This window comes from Brachionichthys hirsutus, chromosome 6 (assembly GCF_040956055.1).
Source record: "Brachionichthys hirsutus isolate HB-005 chromosome 6, CSIRO-AGI_Bhir_v1, whole genome shotgun sequence".
Lineage (NCBI taxonomy): Eukaryota > Metazoa > Chordata > Actinopteri > Lophiiformes > Brachionichthyidae > Brachionichthys > Brachionichthys hirsutus.
The window spans coordinates 12,975,690-12,999,249 of record NC_090902.1 but is presented as its reverse complement, the minus strand read 5'-3'; the positions used below and the strand labels follow the sequence as shown (position 1 = coordinate 12,999,249).

At 44.4% G+C, this 23,560-nt stretch overlaps 2 protein-coding genes across 2 annotated transcripts; one reads left to right on the top strand and one right to left on the bottom strand.

Moving 5' to 3' along the window:
• Positions 1–4,432: 4,432 nt before the first annotated feature.
• fgf20b (fibroblast growth factor 20b) lies at positions 4,433–5,449 on the bottom strand. Its single transcript, XM_068740403.1, has 3 exons — positions 5,161–5,449; positions 4,856–4,959; positions 4,433–4,678 (listed from the first exon to the last, which is right to left on the bottom strand). Exons 1-3 carry the CDS (start codon positions 5,447–5,449, stop codon positions 4,433–4,435), a joined length of 639 nt encoding a protein of 212 aa, XP_068596504.1.
• A 587-nt stretch (positions 5,450–6,036) lies between these two features.
• Positions 6,037–22,772, top strand: micu3b (mitochondrial calcium uptake family, member 3b). The gene is made up of 15 exons (XM_068740244.1): positions 6,037–6,321; positions 7,914–8,061; positions 9,716–9,747; positions 9,865–9,943; positions 12,653–12,700; positions 12,787–12,869; positions 12,963–13,034; positions 14,796–14,837; positions 16,654–16,749; positions 17,222–17,310; positions 17,527–17,698; positions 19,449–19,557; positions 20,066–20,223; positions 20,594–20,662; positions 22,032–22,772. The coding sequence occupies exons 1-14, from the start codon at positions 6,064–6,066 to the stop codon at positions 20,660–20,662; spliced, it is 1,455 nt and encodes a 484-aa protein (XP_068596345.1). The 5' UTR covers positions 6,037–6,063; the 3' UTR covers positions 22,032–22,772.
• The last annotated feature ends 788 nt before the right edge of the window (positions 22,773–23,560 follow it).

The following is a 23,560-nucleotide window of genomic DNA, read 5'->3' as shown; positions in this document are numbered from 1 at the left end:
TGTTTGCACTGCTGATTGAATTGCTTCCAAAGCCTACAAGAATGTTTAAAGTAGAAGCTATGGAAATGAACCAATTGACCTTGTCTCTGACCTTCAGGTTCTCCACGCCCCTGTGGGAGCAGAAACTATCGGTCGGCACCGGAGTTAGGAAATCAAAGGACCGATTATTAGTGCAGCCACTGCTCACGTTCACATCTGTCACACAGCCATCGTGCAAAATGTTCATTTAGTTCCATGATGAGAACATATTTTAATCCTTTCTTGATTTAGTAATTATTTCTAGAACATCTTACCACGGTGTTTGTCGTGTCTTGGCTAGATTACAATCAAAATGAATACTGACTGTTGTGTGCGTGTGTGTGTGTGTGTGTGCGTGTGTGTGTGTGCGTGTGTGTGTGCGTGTGTGTGTGTGTGTTTGGGGCAGGGCAGTACAGCAGGTTGGTTATGTCCTGTAGGGATAACCTGTCATGTTGCTGAGAGTCTAATTGATGCCTCATGCTTTTCAGGGGGTAATTATAGCACCCAAATGTCAAGGCCTAATTTGTGACTTCGTGAAGTGGACACATGGAGGGGGGGGGGGGGGGTTGGTCAGCAGATGTGAGGGGCAGAGGAGGGGGGCGTAGTCAGAGTTAACTTGACTTAAAGCAATTCAGCAACGTAATGAAGCAATAAAAGTACCAGTTATCACAGATGCTTCCTCTCAGGTTGTCTTATTGCATGTTGAACAAACATTTAGTGTCTTTCAGCAGCTTGTTTTGGTTCGACTTGACTTCAAATAGATGCTTATGTTGATGCTGACACATTTGCCACGATGGCTTTGAAAGGTTTTACATGTAACGGCCTTTCAATGTTGTTGGTGAATTTGGTGCTAATTTAAGCTACTTTGAATACTCCTGAGTAAGATCTTCAAAAACATCATATTATTGTATTTGTCAAAAGAATGATGCGTTATCTATTTACAGGCTTTATCATTAAAGTAATGGGCAGCTACACTTAGCAAATCATTGTAGTGGAGAAAAAAGTCAGACAGACAGGTAGACAGACAGACCGACAGACAGACAGACAGACAGATAGATAGATAGATAGATAGATAGATAGAGAGAGATAGATAGATAGATAGATATACAGATAGATAGATAGATAGATAGATAGATAGATAGATAGATAGATAGATAGATAGATAGATAGATAGATAGATAGATAGATAGATAGACAGATAGATAGATAGATAGATAGATAGATAGATAGATAGATAGATAGATAGATAGATAGATAGATATACAGATAGATAGATAGATAGATAGATAGATAGATAGATAGATAGATAGATAGATAGATAGATAGATAGATAGATAGACATATAGATAGATAAATAGACAGACAGACAGACAGACAGACAGACAGACAGACAGACTTCCCTGCACGATGATAAAACATGTTCAGTTTCAGGTGAAACACCGTCGTCACCCTGTCATCGTGAAAAGTGCATGTTTTGCTGTATCGTATGTCGTGTAATTACGAACATACCCCGTTCGCCGCCTGTTGACCCGTCCCTGTATCTGCGTGTTGCACTGGCAGCGCTTTCATCCTCCTCCAGGTACTGTTGTGTGTTCAGATGCTCCCAGTTCTGACTGGCAGGCTCTCCAGACACACCACAGCCTTGTTCATTGTGTGAGCCTGAACAACGCTGAAATGACAGCGCCCTGGAATTGTCTTCATCTCCTTACCCACATCACCAAAAACTTTATTGTTTTCTGCCAACATCTCCACGGAGATGCAAACAGAGGGGCTTGTTTTCCACTCTCTCTGACAGCTTGCGATGTGCAGTGTCAGTAAATCTCGTACGCTGATCTAATTGCTGTTTTTTGGAAGGTCGACTGCAAATTCCTCTTAGCTATGGCACACAAAAAAAATATATTTGTTTCCTCAGGCTACACTACATGAATATTTAAAGGTCAGATGGATGTTATGTGGGACCGTCGTCTGCAGATTCATCTTCTCTTTCTGGGCTGGCTATCAAGTGGACAACTCTATACTTAAACCTCTGCTTTAATCCCTGTAAACACGCACGCAGCTCATAATTTGTGCGCACGGCAATTTACTAGGGAATGAACAAACAACAAAGAGCCTGAAATAAATAGTTTGCAGTTTTCAAATGACACAAAGGTGCAGACGCCATCTCTGCTCAAATGCACTCTTGGAAGAGGCCACGGCTTTAAAGCAACAGGTGAGCTTCTGGGAACCTCCCGTCTTCCTCCCCGACACAGCCTGCTGAATATAGAGATTATGCTCTCTGATAATCGGGGGGGGGGGCAAAGATAAAATCCAGCTCTGCTTCCAGCCCCCTGCCTCTACGCTCATACGCTGAGATCAGAGCGTGAGATGGCGAGCGCTGAGGGAACACGTGCGCTGTGAAGATAGACGCAGAATATCACTAACGTTCACACCTGCCGTGGATCACAGACCACCTGGACGAGGCAGAGTGTGTGTGTGTGTGTGTGGGGGGGGGGGTCAAACGCACCCATCCCATGACCGGGCCGATTCTAAAAATAATGGTCAAAACAAGCGCCACAGGTATCAAACGTCAGGATCCCCAGGTGGGCGGGGTTACGCACATTTTCCCACGTCCTTTACATTTCATGTCGATAAGTGAGGAATTTCAATGGCAAAAAAAAAAAGCTGCAGGTAAATGTCAAGGTTGTCTTTGCGACAGATGGGATGGATTAAAACACGCCCGTCCATCAATTTCAAACGTCAGCAAAACACGTTGGAATAGGCTTTTACGTGCGTCTGTCCAGCGGACTGGGGGTGTCCACATGCAGGGACGTTGTAAGACACTCAGGGACGCTGTCTTTAATGGAAGACAGGAGCGTGTTGATGTTCAAGGTGTACAAGATGGGAAAGTCCCAGTGCCCCCCCCCCCCCCACTGTCCCACCCACACCCACACACACACACACCAAGATCACAGGATGAGGTTTCATGCTTGAACACAGAACTCCCCCCCCCCCCCCCCCCCACCATGGAGGAAACGGCACAACACAGCGGCGCTGTTCACCATCGAGCTAACCAACGCTAGCTCGGCAGCAGAACAGTCTTTACACTTTTTAGCACAACACTAATAGCGTTGTAAACATATATTTTGTCCTTGCATTATTTCCCGAGGCACCTCGTGGAGCTTTCAGAGGTTACTTCATCCTGATTGCTCTGACCTCCACTTTTAGGTGCTGGGCCCAAGCTAAAGGTCACATTTTATTTGGGCCCCCGATGGTGTTGTTGCGCAGCCGCGACTATACGATTCAAGAGGGAGCCTTTGAAGTTTTATGTAAGCATCAGGTATACGACTCATCTCTCAGCATAGTGGCGTCCATAAAGAAAGACAACATTAGTCTCGTAAGGAGGTTTATATGCGTAAAGCCTAAAAGACAAAAGCAACCACTTTAAAAATAAACGTTGAATTGTGTAGATTCTAAATGTTTGCCTCTATAAAGGAACATTTGACACATCAAAAAGATTAACTGAAAACATGAGATCATTATCTATACAAAAAAGAAAAAAAAAAAAAAAGCATTTTGACCATATTTTAAGGAATTTATTGTTTATATTATCAGCTTTTTTTTTTTTTACTTCGGATTCCTCCTGCAAATACATGTAACAGTAAATTAATTACAATTAAACGTGTCAACATTACAGAGATTCAATTTAAAACTGATTCACAGCCGACACGCCGTGATTAAATGCATTTCATTTCATTGCATAAGCGTTTTATATTCGCGGTCGTATAACAGGACGTCACGAGCTGAGCTCTCTCCAGAGTGAGACACAATACAGCTTCTACTGGTTTCACTATATCCCACGTATCTAACTGTAAAAAATATATTCTCAAATAAATATATATATATATATCATAAATATATGTATCTAATATGAATAAATAAATCGTTACATTTTTGCTCTTTTCAAACAGGTCTCGACGCACACACACACACACACACACACACACACACACACACAAAATATTCCTTCAAAGTCCTTCCCAACAAACGCCGACTCACTACCCAGACTGGAAGTACCATTTGATGATAGTACAGCTTCTCACGGTCTCCATCAGCTGCCGCCGCCGCCGCCGCCCGAGCGGAGGAGAAGCTCTCTGAACCGTCCGTCTCCGTTTCCCATTCGTCTCGTATTCCACGCCGGTGCTCTTTAAGGGGTCGCCTGTCCTCCGAAAACAAACGATCCCCTCATGCCGACTGTGCAGACATTCTAGCCTGTCTTCCTGGCTGCTGAGAGATGGCCCGCGCATTCCTACAAAGAGGCCCCAGTGCCTTTATCCCCGCTGGTTGGGCCGCGCACCTTCCCTCTTTCTTCTCCTCTCTGTTCCCTGCTTGTCAGGGCTTTAGAAGCTATTCCTGAACTGAACCGATGCTCCAGGTCTCAGCTGTGTCCCAGGATATCCCTGTACAGCTCTGGCACGCGATCGGGGTCCACAGGTCTGGGTAAGAAGTGCGTAAACTTCTGGTGGCGCCTGGATTTAGTCCCGTCTCTTGGCGTCCCGTCTTTATTTAACGCCACAAAATAGCGCATCCCTTTGTCCCCGTGCTTGTAGAGGTTGGAGGAGTACGTGTTGTACCAGTTCTCCTCAAACTGCTCCCTGAAGACGCATTCGGCCGTCAGCTTCTCCTGAAATCATAAGAGAACACGTATTTAAAAACACTTTGCGTCGTGCGTCTCTATTTTTCCTGCATGTCAAAGTCAGCAAATGCAATAAAAAAAAATATATTTATTTTCTGGAATCATCACATGACAAAAACGAAAGAGCGTATTTGGGCAGCGTGGATGAGCAGAGGCGGGACTTACAGAGCCGTACAGCTCCCCTTTGTCATTCATCCCCAGGTAGCGGCCGCTGTCCACCCCTCTAATGCTGATCAGCCCAACAGCAAGGCTAATGAATTCCAGAATACCTGTGGAAGAATGTCACAGTTCAGCACAATAAAATAAATATTATTATTATAACAAAATAGCATCTGAAGGATTTTAAATCAGCTTTAGACGTTCTTCCTCGTTGGTGATTGATGATTATTTATGATATACCTTCTTCTTATAGCTTTTAGTCACTTTGCGTTACCAAAAAATATGTGAAAATACTCTTGTCAAGTATTTACCGAAACGACTGTGGTCCTTCCGTGTGCCCTGCACTGCGCCGTCAGGAAGCATCTCCAGATGGAAACCAGTCCTGCAGTATAGCTGCCTCCTCCTGAGGATCCCCTTGAGATGCGTTAAATCCGCCGCGGTGCTCCGGGAGAGCCGGTCCCCGGGTACGAGCTGCTCCCCCAGCAGCAGCGTCGGGCTGTCCGCCAAAGGGGTCAGCAGGAAGTGGGACCCGACCTGCGCCACGCCGTCGATGCCGTGCAGGACGCCCCCAACTTCCCCCAGAGAAGAAGCCGCAGCCATCGCGCGTAAAGTTCAAGGCAGGAGGTGCAGAGGGAGCGCTCGGTTGCGTGTCGCGGACTACCTGGTTGCCACCGTTACTGAGTGCGCGTTTACGTCCCCTGACGGGAAACGCTGAATCTCAGCTCCTCCTTTATTCCTCTCCTTTTATTCCTGCGTTTTCTTCCTCCGCTTGCATGCCTGTTTGTCTCACAGCGGGTTGGTGCGGCTCATCGGGGGGGGGGGGGGGGGGCAGTGGAGGGAGGATTCGGGGAATGCGCGCTGCGGCGACGCGCGCACGGGAGCTCCTGGGACGCGTTTGCGCGGCGGAGGGGTGGCGAGGCAGGTGCAAAACCACAGGACGACTAATGGGCGGGGCCGGCACAGTTCAGACGTGCCCCCCCCCCCCCCCCCCCTCACATGAAACACGCAGAGAGGCGTTCGAGTCCTTCACGTGTTCATTATATCTGACAGAAACCACGTTCAAAGACTCTCAGCGCTCTGACGCCTTTTAAATCCCTGAAACACGCGCGCGTGCGCGCGCACGTCTCGCGAGCCCGGAGCAGCTTGCGTCGCGCGCCGCACCGCGCCGCGCCGCTCCGTTAACGCTCACGCCACCTCCGCGTCGCCGTCCCACGATGGCCGCCCTGCGCACGCTGATGCGTCTTCTGGCTAACGCGGCGCAGAAACAGAAACAAGCGTCCTCGAAGGCGGCTAAAGCGGCTAAAGTCATGGCGGGCGGAGCCTGCGTCGCCGCGGCGGGCGGAGTCTGCGTCGCCGCGGCGGGCGGCGCGCTTTACCTGTGCTGGCCGTACGTCGGTCGGCCCGGCGTGAAGAAGCATGTCGAGGCTCGAGTCTCCCACCTGCTGCTGCCGTCGGTGTCCGCCACCGACAAGGTACGCACGCACGCACGCACACGCACACACACACACACACAGGAGAGGAACCACGACGCGGCACGCTGTGTGTTTATTTGTCTTCCTTCGGTTCTGCGTTCATTGTGAAGCAACGGTGACGTCATGCAGGGCTTCTCGCTCTCGGAGCTGTCCTCGGCCTTTGGTGCTGAAAACGGCAATTCGGTCAAAATCCATACGTCACGTGACCCAAACCGCTGCTGACGCGCAGGGTTTCCTGCGCATATCAGGGTCGACAGGAAGACCTACGTCACCGCCAGACATGGTGCTGGGTTCTCATGATGATGATGATGATGATGAATATATTTATATATTTTTTTTCTTCTTTTATTTTTTTTAACAATGTCGTGTCTTATTCTTTGTAACAATGGTTACAAAGAATAAGACACGTTTACTCAATGGAACGATTGACTTCACAATTACAGTTACAAACGCCTGTCTTTGAAAGAAAATGGGATTTAATCAAGGACTTTCTGAATAATGTCACAAACCAGCCTTCACTTTAAGTTATTGCAATGGCAATTCATTTGTGTTGTGTAAAGCCCGGTCTTTATTATTATTATTATTATTATTATTATTTATTTGTACCTGTTGTTTCGTTTTGTTTGTTTTTCTGTTAATAAAGTTCAAAAAAAAAGAAAAGAAAGGGCTTTTATGATTGAAGTGAAACAGGAATAGAAGGTCAAATTAAAGTTGATTATGGACGTTGGCTTACGAGGGACGCGATATAAACAGCACGTCTGGATCCTTCCTGCGTAAAGGCTGTACACGCAGAATAATAAATTACAATGTAACATCAAGGCTAGTAATTACAGACAATTTGTTAGATTGTATCTGCAATTTTCAAACGCAGTTTATGACTGTGTATTAATACAAACCTCTCTCCTCTATCTTTATCGTTACGCTCACAGGCGAACGTAGACGTCTCTGTTACCGCTGATTATAAGACGTCATTTTCAGCATTCAGATTAACTCCATGATGAATCATGTCGCAGGGCAAAATCCAAAATAACTGCCTCTCTCTCTCTACGCCACCCTTTCTATAGTAGGTCTGTTTAGCGTAGACATGTGACCACATCCTAATTGATCACAGGGGATTAAAAACAGTCTGGTTTTGCTCGTCTCTGTAATTTGACTGGTGTCCACAGGCAGCAGGAATCCAGGGACACGTGAAACCGGACACTCAGACTTGGTTGGAGGGGCTGACATCCGATGAGAGGTGGAGGTGGTTGGAGAGGGTTTAATGGTTAAGCAGAGAGGGGGGCACACATTCCCTGGGTGTTTGCACTGTGCCCGTTGGACCTGGCACCGTTCCACCTGGTGGAGAGATCCACTCTGTCTTCACCGATCGCGCCGGCTGATCTGGCTGTTTGAGCAGTTGCAGGGACATTACCCGGTGCACAGAGATGAAACACTGAACACTGAAACTCTGAATTAAAGCCTCGGGCCCCTTGCGAGTGACAAGAAAGGCTTTTGTGGAGGGTTTAGTGTCTCTCAGGCAGCGTTATCACCGTTGGCACGAGGTAAACGCGTTCACGACGGTGTGTGTTCGTACCTCCTGTGTGTGTTTGCAGGCCAAGGCCTACGGCCTGGACGACGGGGACGTGTACATGTCCGCCCACGAGAACAGATTCCGCCTGTTCGGTTCGGTGGAGTGCGAGGGCCAGCTCTTCCTCACGCCGCTCAACTTCATCGAGTCCATCACTCTGAATGAAACCAAGAGTGAGTAGTCGGCCTCTTCCACAACGCTGAGCATCCTTGTGAGGGCTTTATTTATGCATTGATACGATGATTATTGATGCTCTGCATTAGTCGCGCAGTGCATTTTATTTTTTTATTTAATCAGCAAAAAGTGTGATAGCTTTGAATGAATAAATATTGCCATCGTTGTAAATGAATATTTTAACCTCTTGGGGACATCCTCCCCTTCCGAGGACACATTCTACTCCACCGCTGATCCGACAGTACCTCTACAAACTATAATCTCCATTCAGAGAGTTGCACCGGAGCCATCGTCTTACATGTCAGGAGCTGGTTGCTTAATGACACCCCCGGCAAACAAACTCATCCCCCCCCCCCCCGAGGGCCACATCAGCATTATGGTTGCCCTCAAAAGGGCCAGTTGTAACCGTAACAGTGTAAATGTAACTTTAATGTAATACAAAAATACATGGATAGCTTATTGCTGTTATTATAGCAGAAATCATTTCAATTTATCAGGTTAAGAAAACCACATCAACAATCAAAGTTTTTCAAGTAAGGTTCTAGTAAATAATATTAAATCATAAATAAAGAAAAATAACTTTGTTCAAAACTCTTTTTGAGGGGCCGAACTTCAGCACGACCAACAATTGCGAGCTGCTAAGAACATGTGTGACGGATGCAGCATTTTACAAAAACAAATGGCAGGGACACCGCTCTCGTGGGCCACAAAAAATGACGTGGAGGGCCGCATTTGGCCCCCGGGGCCTTGAGTTTGACACATTAGGACAGACCCTGCTCCTTCCAGAGCTGCTGTCGTGTCCTGGACCTTGTTGATGAGGGCCTGCGAAGTGTCATCGGACAATAAATTGTGGCTTGAAGAGCTTCAGTCATAACACCTGCATAAAGATAGACATCTTTACCAGCAAGCCCACTTTTAGGGCCCATTTATGTGGCAACAAACTTGCAGAGAACCAGAGAGACCAAACAACTTAGCACAGGTGTCATAAATATGATAAGAGGTTCTGATGAGTAGCGTTTACGCTGCTTTCAGGTGTGTGGCCTGCTGTAATCTTTTAGATGTGGCTTCATTGGGATTTAATGACGAAGGAATACTAGAAGAACTGTTGTGTTAGCATATTATGTTTTTGTTGCTGTAAAGCCAGATGTTTTTGTCATCGTCCTGGATGGATAGTAAGGCCTTGCGTGTGCGTTACTGATGGTTTCATTCCAGGAGCAGATCATAGAGGAGTTATGCTCTTTTAGAAGCGACTCCACTTTAGTCAAACTTGTCAATTATTCATATCAGATCCATTAATGTTTGACATGACACATTCATAGTAAGCATCAAATTCGTGCCTACATGAAGGGCACTCTCTGCATGTGTTGATGAGACGACTGAATCATGACCCCAGCCTTTAAACCGAGCCAGGAGAGGGTCACTCTCACCACTATGTGATTTCTCGGTCAGCTTTATTCATTTTTTTTACAAGGTCTCATGTCTTATCTTCTGCTTTATTGGCTATTGGAATGCATCGACAGAGACACACGGCTTGTGTAACACTTGTTTTCACTTTTGTTTCCTGGTTCTACGTTCCTGATACGGGAACTCACCGTTTGAACGCGTTATTGTAAGTCAGATTCCACGTATGATCCAACCACGTTATGTTTGCAGGACGAAGAACGTGGAAGTCTCTCACGAAAAAGGTGAGCGCAGTTTCCTCCTCCTTTGTGTAAATCCTGCAGCAAACATTGCTCTGCGTTTGCGTTTACCTGGGATTTAGACACGAGTGGGTGATTTGGGATTTTCTTTTATTCTCACAGGAATTAGAAAAGATGATGGCTGACACTCCGCCTGTTTGGAAAGGATCATCAAACATGTTCAGGAATATTGGTGAACGAGGTGAGGTATTACAGCCCAAGCACGTAGAGATGCCCTCCACACACGTCTGCATATTTTCAAAGGAATAAGTAACATTAGAATCCTTAAAACGGCACCTATTCTGTACCCAGAATTTATACAAATCTAACATGATTAGGAAAATATTTATTTTTTTAGTGATTGTTTGCACTAGCATCTCTGTTTTAAGTGGACTGGAGGCGTCTCCTCAGTCCACTGTGTTTGCCGAAGCTGGACTTGGTTGTCACAGGCATCGGATTTAATGTGTAGAGTTTTAGTGATGGTTGTGTAATCTTCCAATGTCAAACTTTAACATTAGTCGTTAACTTTAACTTTAGGAAGAAGAAAAAACACATTTTTGACTGAAGGGGAAGTTTCTCCTTTGTGTCTTCATTTTTTAAAACTCCTCCACTTCTTGTTTCCGGATGTTTCGTTGTGTGTTGCCCTTGTATAATCATAAAAAACGATCTTATCTCTCCATCAGTCTTGTATTCTGTAGATTTATTCCTGTAGAGTAACCTCTGCAGGATGGGTGTTTGATCGTACAGCTTATGTCGTTTATATGACATATGTTTCCGGAATGGCGGCGCGTACACACGTTGCAGCCCGAGGCTCCCGGCCACACGATTTTGTTATAATAATAATAATAATAATAATAATAATAGGCTTTATTTATATAGCACTTTTTTAGAAATAAAATTCACAAAGCGCTTTTACAGACAATAAAAAAATAAACATGAACCATACAAACAAAAAATACGTAATAAACAAACATTCATCAATGCAAAACAGATGTTAAAAGCAACAGTGGCGTTATGTTAGCATAATGACAATAAAGAATCTTGAATCTTGAATCTTGAATGAGACAAGTATGAGCTTTTCTAGAAAGAACCCTGTGCTTTCATACTGGATTTTATATTTCATATAACGTTATTATATTCAGTAAAAGCCCAACTAAATGCATCTTTTTATATGAAGTTTTTTTCAAACCTCATGCTTTTGTTTTACAAACTTCTTATCTTTACATTTGGCTGAGCTTCTAGAAAACTCCAGGTTGCTCCGGCACTGACGGAACACAGTCTGTAATCGTCCTATAATTGATGCCAAATTGTTCTGGCTTTTTCTGGAAATTTTGAGATAGAAATTCAATGACTAAAATCAGCAAATTCTAAATATATGGCTCCTCAAATAAAATAAAAAATGAACTGATTAGACTTGAGTGAAGGTTTCGTATAACTTACGTAGTTGACATTCACGGCGGACGTTCCGGAATGTGACGAGAACGCAACCTGTGAAATATCTGCACCGCTCACCTGCAAACCTCCATTCACGGTAACATTGCATGACGAAAACTCAGGTTGTCAGCGTGAGCAAAGATTTTGAAACTTGTCCCACCTGGGCCTGCAGCCTCCTGCTCAGTAGGTCATAGGAGCCAGTGAAGCATCGGATCTCGCTGTTGCTTTAGCTAAGTGCCAATGCTGCGATGCGGGGCTTTTAATCCTGCTGTTAAACGTTGCGGCTTTGTCGGGGGAAGAAAGGACTGGATTGATCTGTGAACAAAGCGTTGCTCTAGAGAATGAGGGAGCTGTTTGAACCCAGCTATGTTGAGACACGTCCCCCCCCCCCCCCCCCCGATCACCACGGACATTATGAAGCTGGAGAATGGCATTGGATTACATCTCTGGGACCGCCACTCCGTATGAAGTGTTTCTGTGGAATTCTTTGTATTGTCTAACAACAACTTACTGGAGCTCAGAGGCTCAGAGCGAGGAGGAGGAGGAGGAGGAGGAGGCGGAGGAGGCTGGCCCCTCCAGGACTGAAGGTGTGTGGTATTGGTGAAACACGGCTGGAATCTTAAAAGTGTTTTCCCCTCTTTAACCCATTTAAGCTTCAGAGGCTTTGAAGCTGCAGATCTGTTGTCATTATAGGGTCGTATCTTCCAAACAGAGCGCTGTGGTGAGAAGGTGGAGTGCTTTTCTTTTTTTTAAATGGCACCATTCACTAATTGTTCACACCTCAGTTTGCACATGTGGTTCACTTACATTTGTGTTTCCTGGATGGCAGCAACTTTCCAGCTCTTCAGACATCAGACATCTTGGTTTGCCAGCTTTGTTTTTCTTTCCCTTGAGTATTCCTCTGTCTGGAAATATCTCCCTGCAGCAAATCCTGTACCTGAATTCTTTTCCCATAACGCCAGGTCTAGTCACCCAGAACTATCTGTGCTCGATTCTCGAGATTCCCAAGCAAACAAAAGCTTGGGAATGCTTTCAGAGTCAGAGGGGAGAAGCCTCCTGAGTTGTCTCCTGACACTTACTCTTCCCGTCTCTGTGTCACACAACAAAAGGAGCTGAAGGACGCGACACAAAACCTGAATCGGCCATTCTCAATCAGTGACAGATCACTTGGGAATGAATTACACCTTGTTACCCAAACACGGTCAGAAGCCGCAGGGCTTAGATCTGTTTGGGTTTGTGTCCCGATAGGTCAGCTCGGCTGTAAAGCCTGTTTGTGTGAGGGGAAACACCAAGAGTGGCGTAAAAGGTAAGATGTTATCGGTGCGAGCCAGAAGATTACTCGTGTCTGTTTCTTCGCATGGCTTATCCAGGCAGGTGACGTTGAACATCTGTAAACACCTTCAGCTCGTTCAGTGTGAAAAAAGAAGGGAGGCTTTTAGTTTTTGGTCTTTAGCTTGACGAATGTCTTCTCTTCCAGGAGTCATCAGTTACACGGAGTACCTCTTCCTGCTCTGCATTTTAACAAGTGGGTGGATATTTAACCGGCACGAGCAGAATCGTCTCCAAAATAATTTAGAAAATAAAAGACAAATGTGAATATTTGGATTTCAGAGCCCCACGCCGGATTCAGGATCGCTTTCAACATGTTTGATGCAGATGGGAACGAAATGGTGGACAAAAGGGAGTTCTTGGTGGTACGTGCCTCACCTTGATAATCGCAGAATGACGTGTAACGTATTGATCCGAGTGCTGTTTTCTACTCATTAACCCATGCATGTCCTCTACAGCTGGAAGAAATCTTCCGCAAGAAAAAGGACAGGAAGGACGTTGCTGAAGACGTGCAGAGGTTAGACCAGCAGGTATGGATTTGCTTTCAGATGCCTTTGAACAGCTATTATGCTTACTTTAATTACAGCTAATATAGATCTAATATATCGAATATACTCGAAATATCGCGGCTTGTTCCACGTGCGATGTATGAAATGATCATATTGTTGATGTTTTAACACATCGGTACGTAATTCTCTTTGGAGTGTCGCTCCCTCGCTCTCTCCTGGTGGAACCAACCAGCCCCCCAGCCCAACTGGAAATCCTTCCTGCACGCATGCGTGTTTTTGTGTTAGAGAGAGAGCGAATAAAAGTTACGACCCCCCAGGCGAGTTTACGAGTTCCTGAGGCGTTCATTGAAGATGGAGATTTGGTTCCAAAAAAAAAAACACAGCACTCGCTCTATCATCTGGCAGTGGCTCGGGTTCCGCCAGGAAGATATGGAACAAAGTACGGTTATCCGCAAAATATGCAAAGTATTGCATAGTGATTTAGAGGAGTAATCGGAATATCGCGATATATATTGTGTATCGCGATGAAGCCTCAAAATATCGAGATATTGGTTTTAGGCCATATCGTGCAGCTCTAGCTTTAATCAATATTCTGCATATCAGCAATGGCAACATTGACTATGCATAATGTAAAGGGCGTTTCTGTAACAGTGTTTTTGCTGCTGGGTGCTCATCAGCTGTGTAGTAATAGATCATCAGAGCTTTGTCTTTCACCTTGTTGAGGCGGCTTACATCATTTCATACGAAAAGATTAAGGCAAAGCACGGAGCTCAAACAGACTGCAGACAAATTACCTGTCAGGTTCACGTCACACACAGTTCTTTCATTAATTTATAATGTTTAGTGGTGCTTTACCGAATCCGATGTCGAACATGACATGACAGGACATTACACGCAGTTGTTGCTTGTCGTGATCCCGGCGAGACCGCAGGCTGCACGGGGGTAAATGCGGTTGTACAGGGTGCAACATGCCTGAGACTTTCATCTCTCATGGGCTGCTGTGTGCTGCATGCAGGTGGATGTAAACAGGCAGCGCTGAATGGAGCGATAAGACCAAGTCTTTGAGGTCTTATCACATAAACACGACATACAGGCCATCTCCAGATGGTTTTGCATTAATCTGTGGCCCTTATAACCTTCAAAAAGATCATTAGAATGGGTACTCGAGATTTAGAAGTATAACGCTGCTAGAAGATGAGGCTGGAGATGAGGACGATGGGTACGTTAGCGAACTAAAAAAACTACATCTGGTAAAGACGCATCATTTAACAAACTAGGAAAATGCAAACCTCCGCCAAGCAGCTTGTTTCCCTTATAATTCTATTTACACCAAAAATTATTATTATTTTATTCCTGCATCAACATGGTGATCTGGATCGTGATTAAAAGGTTCTAAATTGTTCTTGGCATCTTTGTAGACCAACCGTGAAAAGTAAAAGTGAATCAGAGTTGATGTGTATTTTTAACTGATTTTTGAATCCATAAATGGAATCCAGATCAAGAAGATATTTTGCATATCGGACCCCTTTATGACTGCGATTTTTGGTGAGTGAATTGAATATAGATTTTACAAGATTTTTTTTTGTAAATTTAGACCAAGACCCATCTTCAGATTTATTTTCATCAAGATTCATTCAGCAGTTTTTCGCGTAATCCTGCTAACAGACACACGAACGCAACCAAAACCAATAACCTCCTTGACGGCGGTAACGATGACTTTAGCAGAAAACTAAATCTTATTTCCTGCTGCCTTGACTCTTTCATTCTACTTCTGTATTTTAGAGCCTGCAGCTCTACGGTCCTCATAAATCCCAGGCACACGGTGTAAGTATTGTTCTTTTCCCCTGAAAGAATAAGAGGTGTTCCGCTTGTTGCATGTATTTCTGGCATGCACACCCTCTAACCTGAATCTGTACCTGAGCATTGATCTGGCACAGAAAACACATGTGTGTATCTCAGAGGCCGACACCACCTGCGTTTGTGTCTGTTAGCACCAGATAGCTTCATTAACAGTCACTGGAAATGAGACACACCACTGTGTACTACGACGTTATGATATGTACGTGTGTGTGTGTGTGTGTGTGTGTGTGAGCGCGCACGCGTGCCTTAGATGATTTATGAACTAGTCATTTGTCAAGAGAGAGAGAAAGATTCCACCTGAAACAGCTCTCACCTGAAGACTGGTCTGTAGCCTGTCTGTCTGTAGCCACGTAGACCGCACGAGCAAACTCCCCTGAGAGGCGGAAGACAAGAGGGCGAGGAAAGAAGTGACCAAATCGCCGACGAGAGGAGCGGTCTTTAGTCCGCAGCAGCACTAAATGCTGCCAGAGACAGTTTGATTTTCTCTTTATGATAAGTCTCAAGTCTCTGTGATTGTAGCGTAGCTTGAAACCATTTGTAAAACACAATCATGTTCAGGAACAATTACTTAAAGCAACACGCTCAGACGTACGATGCATCCATCACACCTTTATACTTTCATGTCATTTTTATGGTCCGGGACAAATAAATGTCTCTCCGTGAGTCCGTGTCCCTTTGAGCGAGGTTCCTGAAATTTACTGAGGAGATGAATCCTATAATTCTATGACATGATTGTGGTGATCGTTTTGCACATGACACAAATAACTTTAGCTGTAAACTTCAGAGCAGGGAGCAAAGCAAACTGCAATCATTCTTATTTTAGTTAACCTTTATTTAACCAGGAAAATAACCCGTTGAGGTTAAGAACCTCTTTTTCAAGGGGGTCCTGGCCAAGATAGGCAGCAGCAGATACAAAAACACACATTACGCAGTTAAAACACAAGCAAATACAAATAGTAAAACTGCGTAAATAGCAAACATATATAATATGTTTTATTTATAATAGACTATAAAAAACAAGTGCATGTTGTGGAATCAGCCTCAAGAACTCTTAATTTAGATTTAACAGTGCTCATTGGAATTCGATTAGTGAGTTTCCAGTCTTTCTGTAACCTGTTCCGTGCAAAAGGAGCAGAGTGGCCAAAAGCCTTTTTAGAAAACAACAAACGATCATGTTTGTATCAGCAAGTCGTATTTCCTTGATTGTGAACGTGTAAAAATGATGACGATTGTCTGGTCTGAGCTCACCTCATTGAGTGCTTGGTTCTAGACGCCATTGAGCTAGAAATACATGCTTTTTTTAGCACACACACACGTTCACCATTATGCCTTATATTTATCTCTGAAAAAGGTCTAAACTGCTCCTAGCTGCTGGCTATCTGAGCAGTAGGTGAAAGGCACTGGCTAGGCTCAGGTGCAGAGTTAACTCGGCATGAACCTCCTGCCCTGCATGCTTTGTGCATGCTTTGTGCATGCGTTGGGTGTGCTGGCTCAACGTCCTGCCAGAAGGCTGCATGCATCACTGCAGAGCGGGCCCATGTCAGGTCTGACGTGCCCCTCGGATACACCGGTGTCAGCTGCCCTCGTTCTCTAGCTGTCTGCCCCCCCCACCCTGTCTGACTTTGTTGTCTGTCTCTTCGTCTTCTTTCTAGTCTGTGCATCGCTATCCTCCCGGCTGCCACAGAATCCACTTTGGCCTTTAGTCCCTTTTCCCTAATCTCAGTAACATGTGCACGATGTAATTTGTCTTTTAACAGCTGTGCTTCACCTGCTGCCACAGGTTCTTAAAAAAGACAGCCAGCATGTGGAGGCCAAGGGCATGTGGGATGTTCTCAGACGAGGCACAAGTCAAGTTCTGTTTTCTGATCTCTCCGAGGTAGCCGTGCCGTCGTCGCGACGCCTCTCCGTTACTACGCGAAAGCTTCTGACGGCCCCGTTTGTCTTGCAGGAACTGCTAGATGCCGTGTTAGCGAGCATTGTGGAACATGCATCCACCTCCTTGTTTGTAAATCTATATCCTCTGGTTCTTGTTCTGAGCATGCCGAAGTAGGAAATGCTGGTTTGGTGCCAGGCGCTGTGAGAATTAACCATTAACTCTGAGTCATTATTCAATAGCAGAATGTGGGCTTGGGCATTAACTAAAATCTTTACTAAGAGCCATCAGCATGTCACTGTTAATGTTTACCATGAAGTGTAACTTTGAACAGCGATTTTGTGCAAAATTGCTCAATGTTTGATGTAATCAGGTTTGCACTGTGGTTCGGTCGACACATTTATGCAGAGCGCCTTTCGTCTGAGGAGGGTATTTACGTTTAAGAAGCGTCCTAACGCATTTCCCTCTACGACAGCACGTGGACGAGAAGACAGAAACAACACTGCTGGTGCATTTCTTTGGGAAAAAGGGCAAAGCTGAGCTGAAATTTGAAGATTTTTACAAGTGAGTTTAAAAAAAAAAAAACCTTGGTGGTAAATCGTGCTGCTGCTGAGGAAGTCATCATGTGCATTAGTTATATTCAAACCGCACTGAGCCTCTATCTTCATGTTTGTGGGTGTTCGTTTGTGTTTGCGAGCTTCTGGAAGTCCTGCTGTCCGTTTCAAGATTCAAGATTTATTGTCATCATGCTAACATAACGAAATTCTGTTTCTCCTCCAGGTTCATGGACAACCTGCAGACAGAGGTGCTTGAGATAGAGTTCCTCTCCTACGCCAAAGGCCTGCCCACCATCAGCGAGGAAGACTTTGCTCGCATCCTCCTCCGCTACACCAACGTGGATGACGTGACCGGGTATTTGGAGAATGTGCGCCACAGCATACCGGACGAAAAGGTGCGGTTTGTTTCCCCTTCGGATTCACTCTGTCATCACAAGGCTCCTTGTCTCAACAGAGCAGCTCGAGTGCCATTCAGTATCATGCAATTCAATGCAATTCAGCAACGAAAGGAGTGCAAAAAATGGACTTTCTTTTTTTTTACGTTGTGCTTTTAGATGAAATATGTATTCGGCTATTGGACACTTATCTCTGCCTGTTTCATTGGGATGTAGGCCGTAGACTTTGATGTTTCATCTGCCTCGGAGTTTAGGGAGGCTGGTTCTGTGGCAAATGAACCGGAGCATGTGTAAACCGACACACAGGTGTTGAATAATGACAAATCTATAGGATATGTCTTTACTACATGAGATAATGAGAGGCCAAACTGCAGCGAGACTTGCCGGTCCTGACCACACGTCACTCGCTATTGGCTGCGTGTACAGGCACGATGCGTGCTACACCTGGCACCCTCATTGTGATGACAAAACTTCAGGAAGTCAGAAGATATTTTCAGCGTGTAACGTCAAGCAAAGTCGCAAACAGTGCGATCCATTCGAACACTGTAAATGTGTGAATTATTGTGCTTCGGCTGAGTTATTCTGGCTTCTACTTTGAAGCAGATTTTAGAATCGCAAACTCCACAGGTTGGCCTCGGGATCAGGAATCATTCGTTGAGCTGTCACGTTCAAGGGAGGCGAACGGCATCGATAAACCCATCCGAAACCAAAGCAACAGCAGGAAACCTTCAAATCCACACCGAATGCGATGCGCTCACAGATACCAACCCCCCCCCCCCCCTAAATATGCACCAGATCCATACTGAAATCCAATGAGGTCTCTTCAGGCCCCAGATCCACCCTCCCAACAAGTTTAACCGTAATCCGCCTGCCGACAGACCAACGCACCGACGGGCACGGATGAAAGCGTAAACACTGTTCAGCCTCCGCTCCCGGGAGACGTCCGGCGCAGTGCCGTTGCTCTTTGTTTGTTTTAGTGCGGCTACTTGTTTCTTTGCATACTGATCTGTGAATGAAGCCGCTGAGTGAGACATCCTCATTTGAGCTTTGATTTGTTTTCACCTCTTTGGCACGCTGACCTGCCTTTCAGCCGGCTGGAGTAGCCTGTTGCTAGACGGCCATTGATCGTCAAGTGGCTCTCGCCATCGGGCTAAGCGATATTTTATGGCTCTCACCTTGTTAAAACAGCAAAGCGTCACAGATTAGTCATTACTCCGTTTGTTCGACTGCGTGTGTGTTGTGTGTTGGGTGGGGTGCCCCCCCCGTTGGTGCAGGATGGTTGAGTGGACATCAATAGGCTCAGTGTTTGAGTCGTCAGCCAAGCCTGAGATGTTTTAGGGATTCATGGCTTTTTTGTTTTTGCGTATTCAAGTATCAGGTTAATCTGCTTTAGAATCGTCTGCAAACAGCCTGACCTCTTCCCAAAAGCTACAATCCTTCCCCCGCTGTCGACAGCTCGGCGTGTCCATACGGCGCAGGGAGAATCCAGCAACGTATACTTTGTGTGTTTGGAAGTGTTATCTGTCTGTTGACTTCAAGCCCCCCCCCCCCCCCAACACACACACACACACGCACACACGCACACACTGAAGGATTCCCCGCAGGATGAAAGGAAAGCAGCCTGTGTGCTGGGTGGATTGCAGCGCTACCCCTTCGCTGGAGCGTTGACACATGAAAGCTTTTTCTCATGTTGCATTTCTCAAGCTTTATGTTTCTTAAATCAAGCCATTGTTTTGTTTCCCCTTTGCAGGGAATCACCTTTGAAGAGTTCAGGTCCTTCTTCCAGTTCCTCAACAACCTGGAGGATTTTACCATCGCCATGCAAATGTACAACTTTGCCAACCGCTCCATTGGTCAAGGTGAGGTCTCAGAGTTCGTGGTTGGACTCATTTTACACAAGCCTGCTGTAGAACCAGCATTACATGACCAAAAGTGTGTGGACGCTTGAATGTAAATATGCCACCTATATGTGACTATCCTGTGAGCGTAGTGCTGATGTAACAATCTCCAAATATGATTTCATGTCATAGAATTATAGGATTCATCTCCTCAGTAAAGGAACCTCGCTCAAAGGGACACGGACTCACGGAGAGACATTTATTTGTCCCGGACCATAAAAATGACATGAAAGTATAAAGGTGTGATGGATCAGGTCTGAGCGTGTTGCTTTAAGTAATTTTTCCTGAACATGATTGTGTTTTACAAATGGTTTCAAGCTACGCTACAATCACAGAGACTTGAGACTTATCATAAAGAGAAAATAAAACTGTCTCTGGCAGCATTTAGTGCTGCTGCGGACTAAAGACCGCTCCTCTCGTCGGCGGTTTGGTCACTTCTTTCCTCGCCCTCTTGTCTTCCGCCTCTCAGGGGAGTTTGCTCGTGCGGTCTACGTGGCTACAGACATCAAGCTGAGTCGCCACCTGGTCAACACTGTCTTCAAAATCTTCGATGAGGATCGCGATGATAAACTCAGCCACAAGGAGTTCATCGGCGTCATGAAGGACCGTCTGCACCGCGGCAAAAGGGTGAGACGGCACCAGTTAAAGGCCGCCAGCCTGTCTTTGTCTGCCTCTTCTTCTCTTGTCTGTTTGGTAGAGCAGCTTCACCCAGCATGCAGACGCCATCCTCCTCATCCTCATCATCACTCTCTGTCAGCTCCTTCTCAGTCATTTTCAGGGACGCCGTGTGCACAACGTTCTTCTACATTTTAATTAAGACTTTTAGCTTCTGCCTTGGTATCATAAATACTTTCACATCATCATATATATATTACGTTTCTGCAATTTCTTCATGGTGAAACGCCAATCAGGTGTGAAATTATACTGCCATCTAGTGGAATGCCATGAAATTGTTTTTCAAATTAATTATTTCTCTCTCTCTCTCTCTCTCTCTCAGGGAGTCAAATTGGAGGAGAAGTTCACCTCTTTTAAGTCCTGCATGAAGAAGGAGCTCTCTAGAAAATAGGTGAAACATTTTGATTTTCTTCTTTTGAGATAGAGCGCCCCCCTACATGACTGTGTCAAACACCATAAACATCGGTCAATAATCAACTAAGATATTGAGGAACATGTTTTGAAGCTCCATTTACTGCAATGTTAACGAAAGTTTCAAACTGATCCAGAATCCGGTATCTTTGGTGGATCATGGCCAAAATGTAATCATCTGTTCCTGGAAACATCCTCAACATTTCCTGAAAATCGTATCCAGATCTGTCCAGAACATTTTATCTTACTAACAGACGGGCGGACAAAAACATAACCTCCTTGGCGGAAACGACAACTAGTTAGCAGTTTAAGGAATAGTTTGGCATGTTGAGAAATGCATTATAAGAAACATTTGACTCTTATATCTCATACAGTTTATCCAGACAAGATAAAAAACGAGTAAAATACCAGCTCCCTTGAATATCACAAACCTCTTATTTGCTTTGTTTGTTTGTTTAATCTCTGCCGCATAAAAACCTTCATATCTTTGCTTCTAGCTAATCCATTTCTTAGCTAAGGTGGCTTCACCTGCGTTCTTTTAGACTAATCCTCTGTCGTTGTTTTTTTTTTTGATGCAGCATATAATCTGCATCCTGTTATTTATAGAGAGAGAACTTGCAGTTTGGGATAACTGTTGTCGGCTCCTGCTTCTTCCTGTGCAGTGGAAATACACAGCTGCAATAAGTCCTGCTGAGGAACCAGATTTAGTTCTGCATACCAGCAGAACCTTCTTGCTTCACGACTGTTTGATTAAGAGGCACAAGAGTTTTTTGTTTTCTGTAGTTTAGCCTAATGCATAAACATTTCCACTATTCAATGTACAAGAAAGACTTTACTGCAGTTAGGATTAGAAAGAAATATGCAGATTATTTACACTTGTATGATGATGATGCATATATTTATTAGATAGAATGTTAGAGTACAAGTACAGTCAAACAGTAGCATGTATTACAGTACAAGTACAGTCAAACATCCTGTCTAAGAGGAGCATTTCAAAAAAGCCCTTGCGGTCTTGTTTCCGTTGAAAGTCCTTCGTACATAAATCATCCACAATTAACAATACAAATTTAACAATACAAATAAAAATAAAACCAATATTCAATAACTTAATTGATGCAACGTAACATTAGAAAAATAAAAATAAAATGATTTTACACCGCCGATGCAAACTAACAATTAATCTAAAATAAATTACACCACTGATGCACAATGACAATGGATGACAATAAATTACATAAATTACAATAAATTACTAAGGCAATTTACAGTGGCGACGCAGTGCGTTTTTTTAAAAATCTACACACCAGACTGGATTTGTGTTCATCAGTTTGTCTCTGTTTTGTCACCAGGTGGAATTCCATCATCGGTCTCCAAACGGGATGCGCTGCCTCCCCGTGTTTCCAGCCGGGGACGATGAGTTCAAAGCCCGTTCCCTGTCAGCCTAATGAGAAGCTGCTGCAAAGCATAAAACTAACAACCACTCCCCATTAATGACAACTCTGAATTATTTTTGTCTTGCTTGCTCAGAAGATCTATTTATTTATAGTTATTTGTTTGTCTATTTATCTATCTCTCTATCTACTTGTAAATATATTTATCAGATGTTATGAAACTCGTATTTATTGATCACATATTCTTATTCCTGCTCTGCTAATGAGACACGATTTAGCAACAGGCGGCTAACGTTTTTTGGCTGATAAAAACAAGAGCTCTTTTCACGCCACTGACAGAGAACCGCTTCATAAAAAAAAAAACAGGAAGAATACGGACTCTCTGTCTTTGTTCCACTCTAAGTTGGAACACTCGGCTTAAATTAATATTTACCCTTTAGACTCCTTAAGGAAGAGTTTACGCTTGATCTTCTTTGAATCTTTGCTGCTGCCAGTGTTTTCCTCACGCGTTTACTTTGAACTGAAAACTGCGCTGGCTGATGATGTCACCCTCGTTACATGTTGGACTATTAAACTCATGACGAATTAACACTTTAGACTACTTTATATTTGAATATTGGATGTCTGGATAAGTTTAGTCTGCCTTTGGTGGTTTGGGAAAATGTTATTTTAAATCAGGCCTTGACTGTTACTATTACAAATGCAATTATAAATACACAGAGGAACGAATATACAACATTGTAGTTCTTGAATATGTTTGCACTCTGGCTTCCACATTGTTAGTCTTTATCACGATACGCCATTTATATCCACGATAGGGCCAGAACTCTGCTGTTGTTGTTTTTTAACCAAGCCCTCCATCTTCAATGAACGCCTTAGTAACTCGTAAACTCACCCGGGGTCTTAACCTTTAGCGAGAATTACGTACCGATGTATTAAAACATTTATGGACCAGTTTCTCTTCATATTCAGGACATCCAGGAGGCAGCGGGGCGAAGTCTGTCTGAAAATCAGTTTCATTTTAGATGTATAGTTCATCAAAGTATTGGTCTATGTACAGCATTGATAGAGATGCCCCCCCCCCCCCCCCCCCCCCCCCACTGGGCTGAAGGCACGCAAAAAGAAGCGTAATAATTAGGTGAAGAAGATTGGTGGATGAAATCCTGATCGGTCAAACGAATACATTATTGATGAAATGTAATCAATGATTTTTTTCCCCCCTACTTGGCAAAAGAGAATGTCTCAACATCTTTATTTATAAATGAGAAGTTACTTTTCATTTGACGTATACCATTGTGTGTCTGTGTCACGGAGTAAATATGAGTACAGTTAAATCCTGCATGAAGGGGATTTATTTATTTTCTTAACCCCTGCTTGTACTGAAATCTCGTTTTATTTAGCGAAAGGATGCGAATAATCCATTTTGGCTGTAACCTTGACGATTTGCAGATCCATGAACTCCCTGCCTGCTCAAATAATAATTAATA

What these genes read in the sequence shown, in the direction of transcription:
- fgf20b (XM_068740403.1), bottom strand. Translation starts at nt 5,449, where the DNA reads ATGGCTGCGGCTTCTTCTCTGGGGGAAGTTGGGGGCGTCCTGCACGGC. An exon ending in GAAGGACCACAGTCGTTTCG is followed by an intron (nt 4,960 to 5,160) that starts GTAAATACTTGA and finishes ATTCTTCCACAG; the next exon opens with GTATTCTGGAATTCATTAGC. An exon ending in AAGGGGAGCTGTACGGCTCT is followed by an intron (nt 4,679 to 4,855) that starts GTAAGTCCCGCC and finishes TTATGATTTCAG; the next exon opens with GAGAAGCTGACGGCCGAATG.
- micu3b (XM_068740244.1), top strand. Translation starts at nt 6,064, where the DNA reads ATGGCCGCCCTGCGCACGCTGATGCGTCTTCTGGCTAACGCGGCGCAG. An exon ending in ACAAAAGGGAGTTCTTGGTG is followed by an intron (nt 12,870 to 12,962) that starts GTACGTGCCTCA and finishes TGTCCTCTACAG; the next exon opens with CTGGAAGAAATCTTCCGCAA. An exon ending in TGCAGAGGTTAGACCAGCAG is followed by an intron (nt 13,035 to 14,795) that starts GTATGGATTTGC and finishes TCTGTATTTTAG; the next exon opens with AGCCTGCAGCTCTACGGTCC.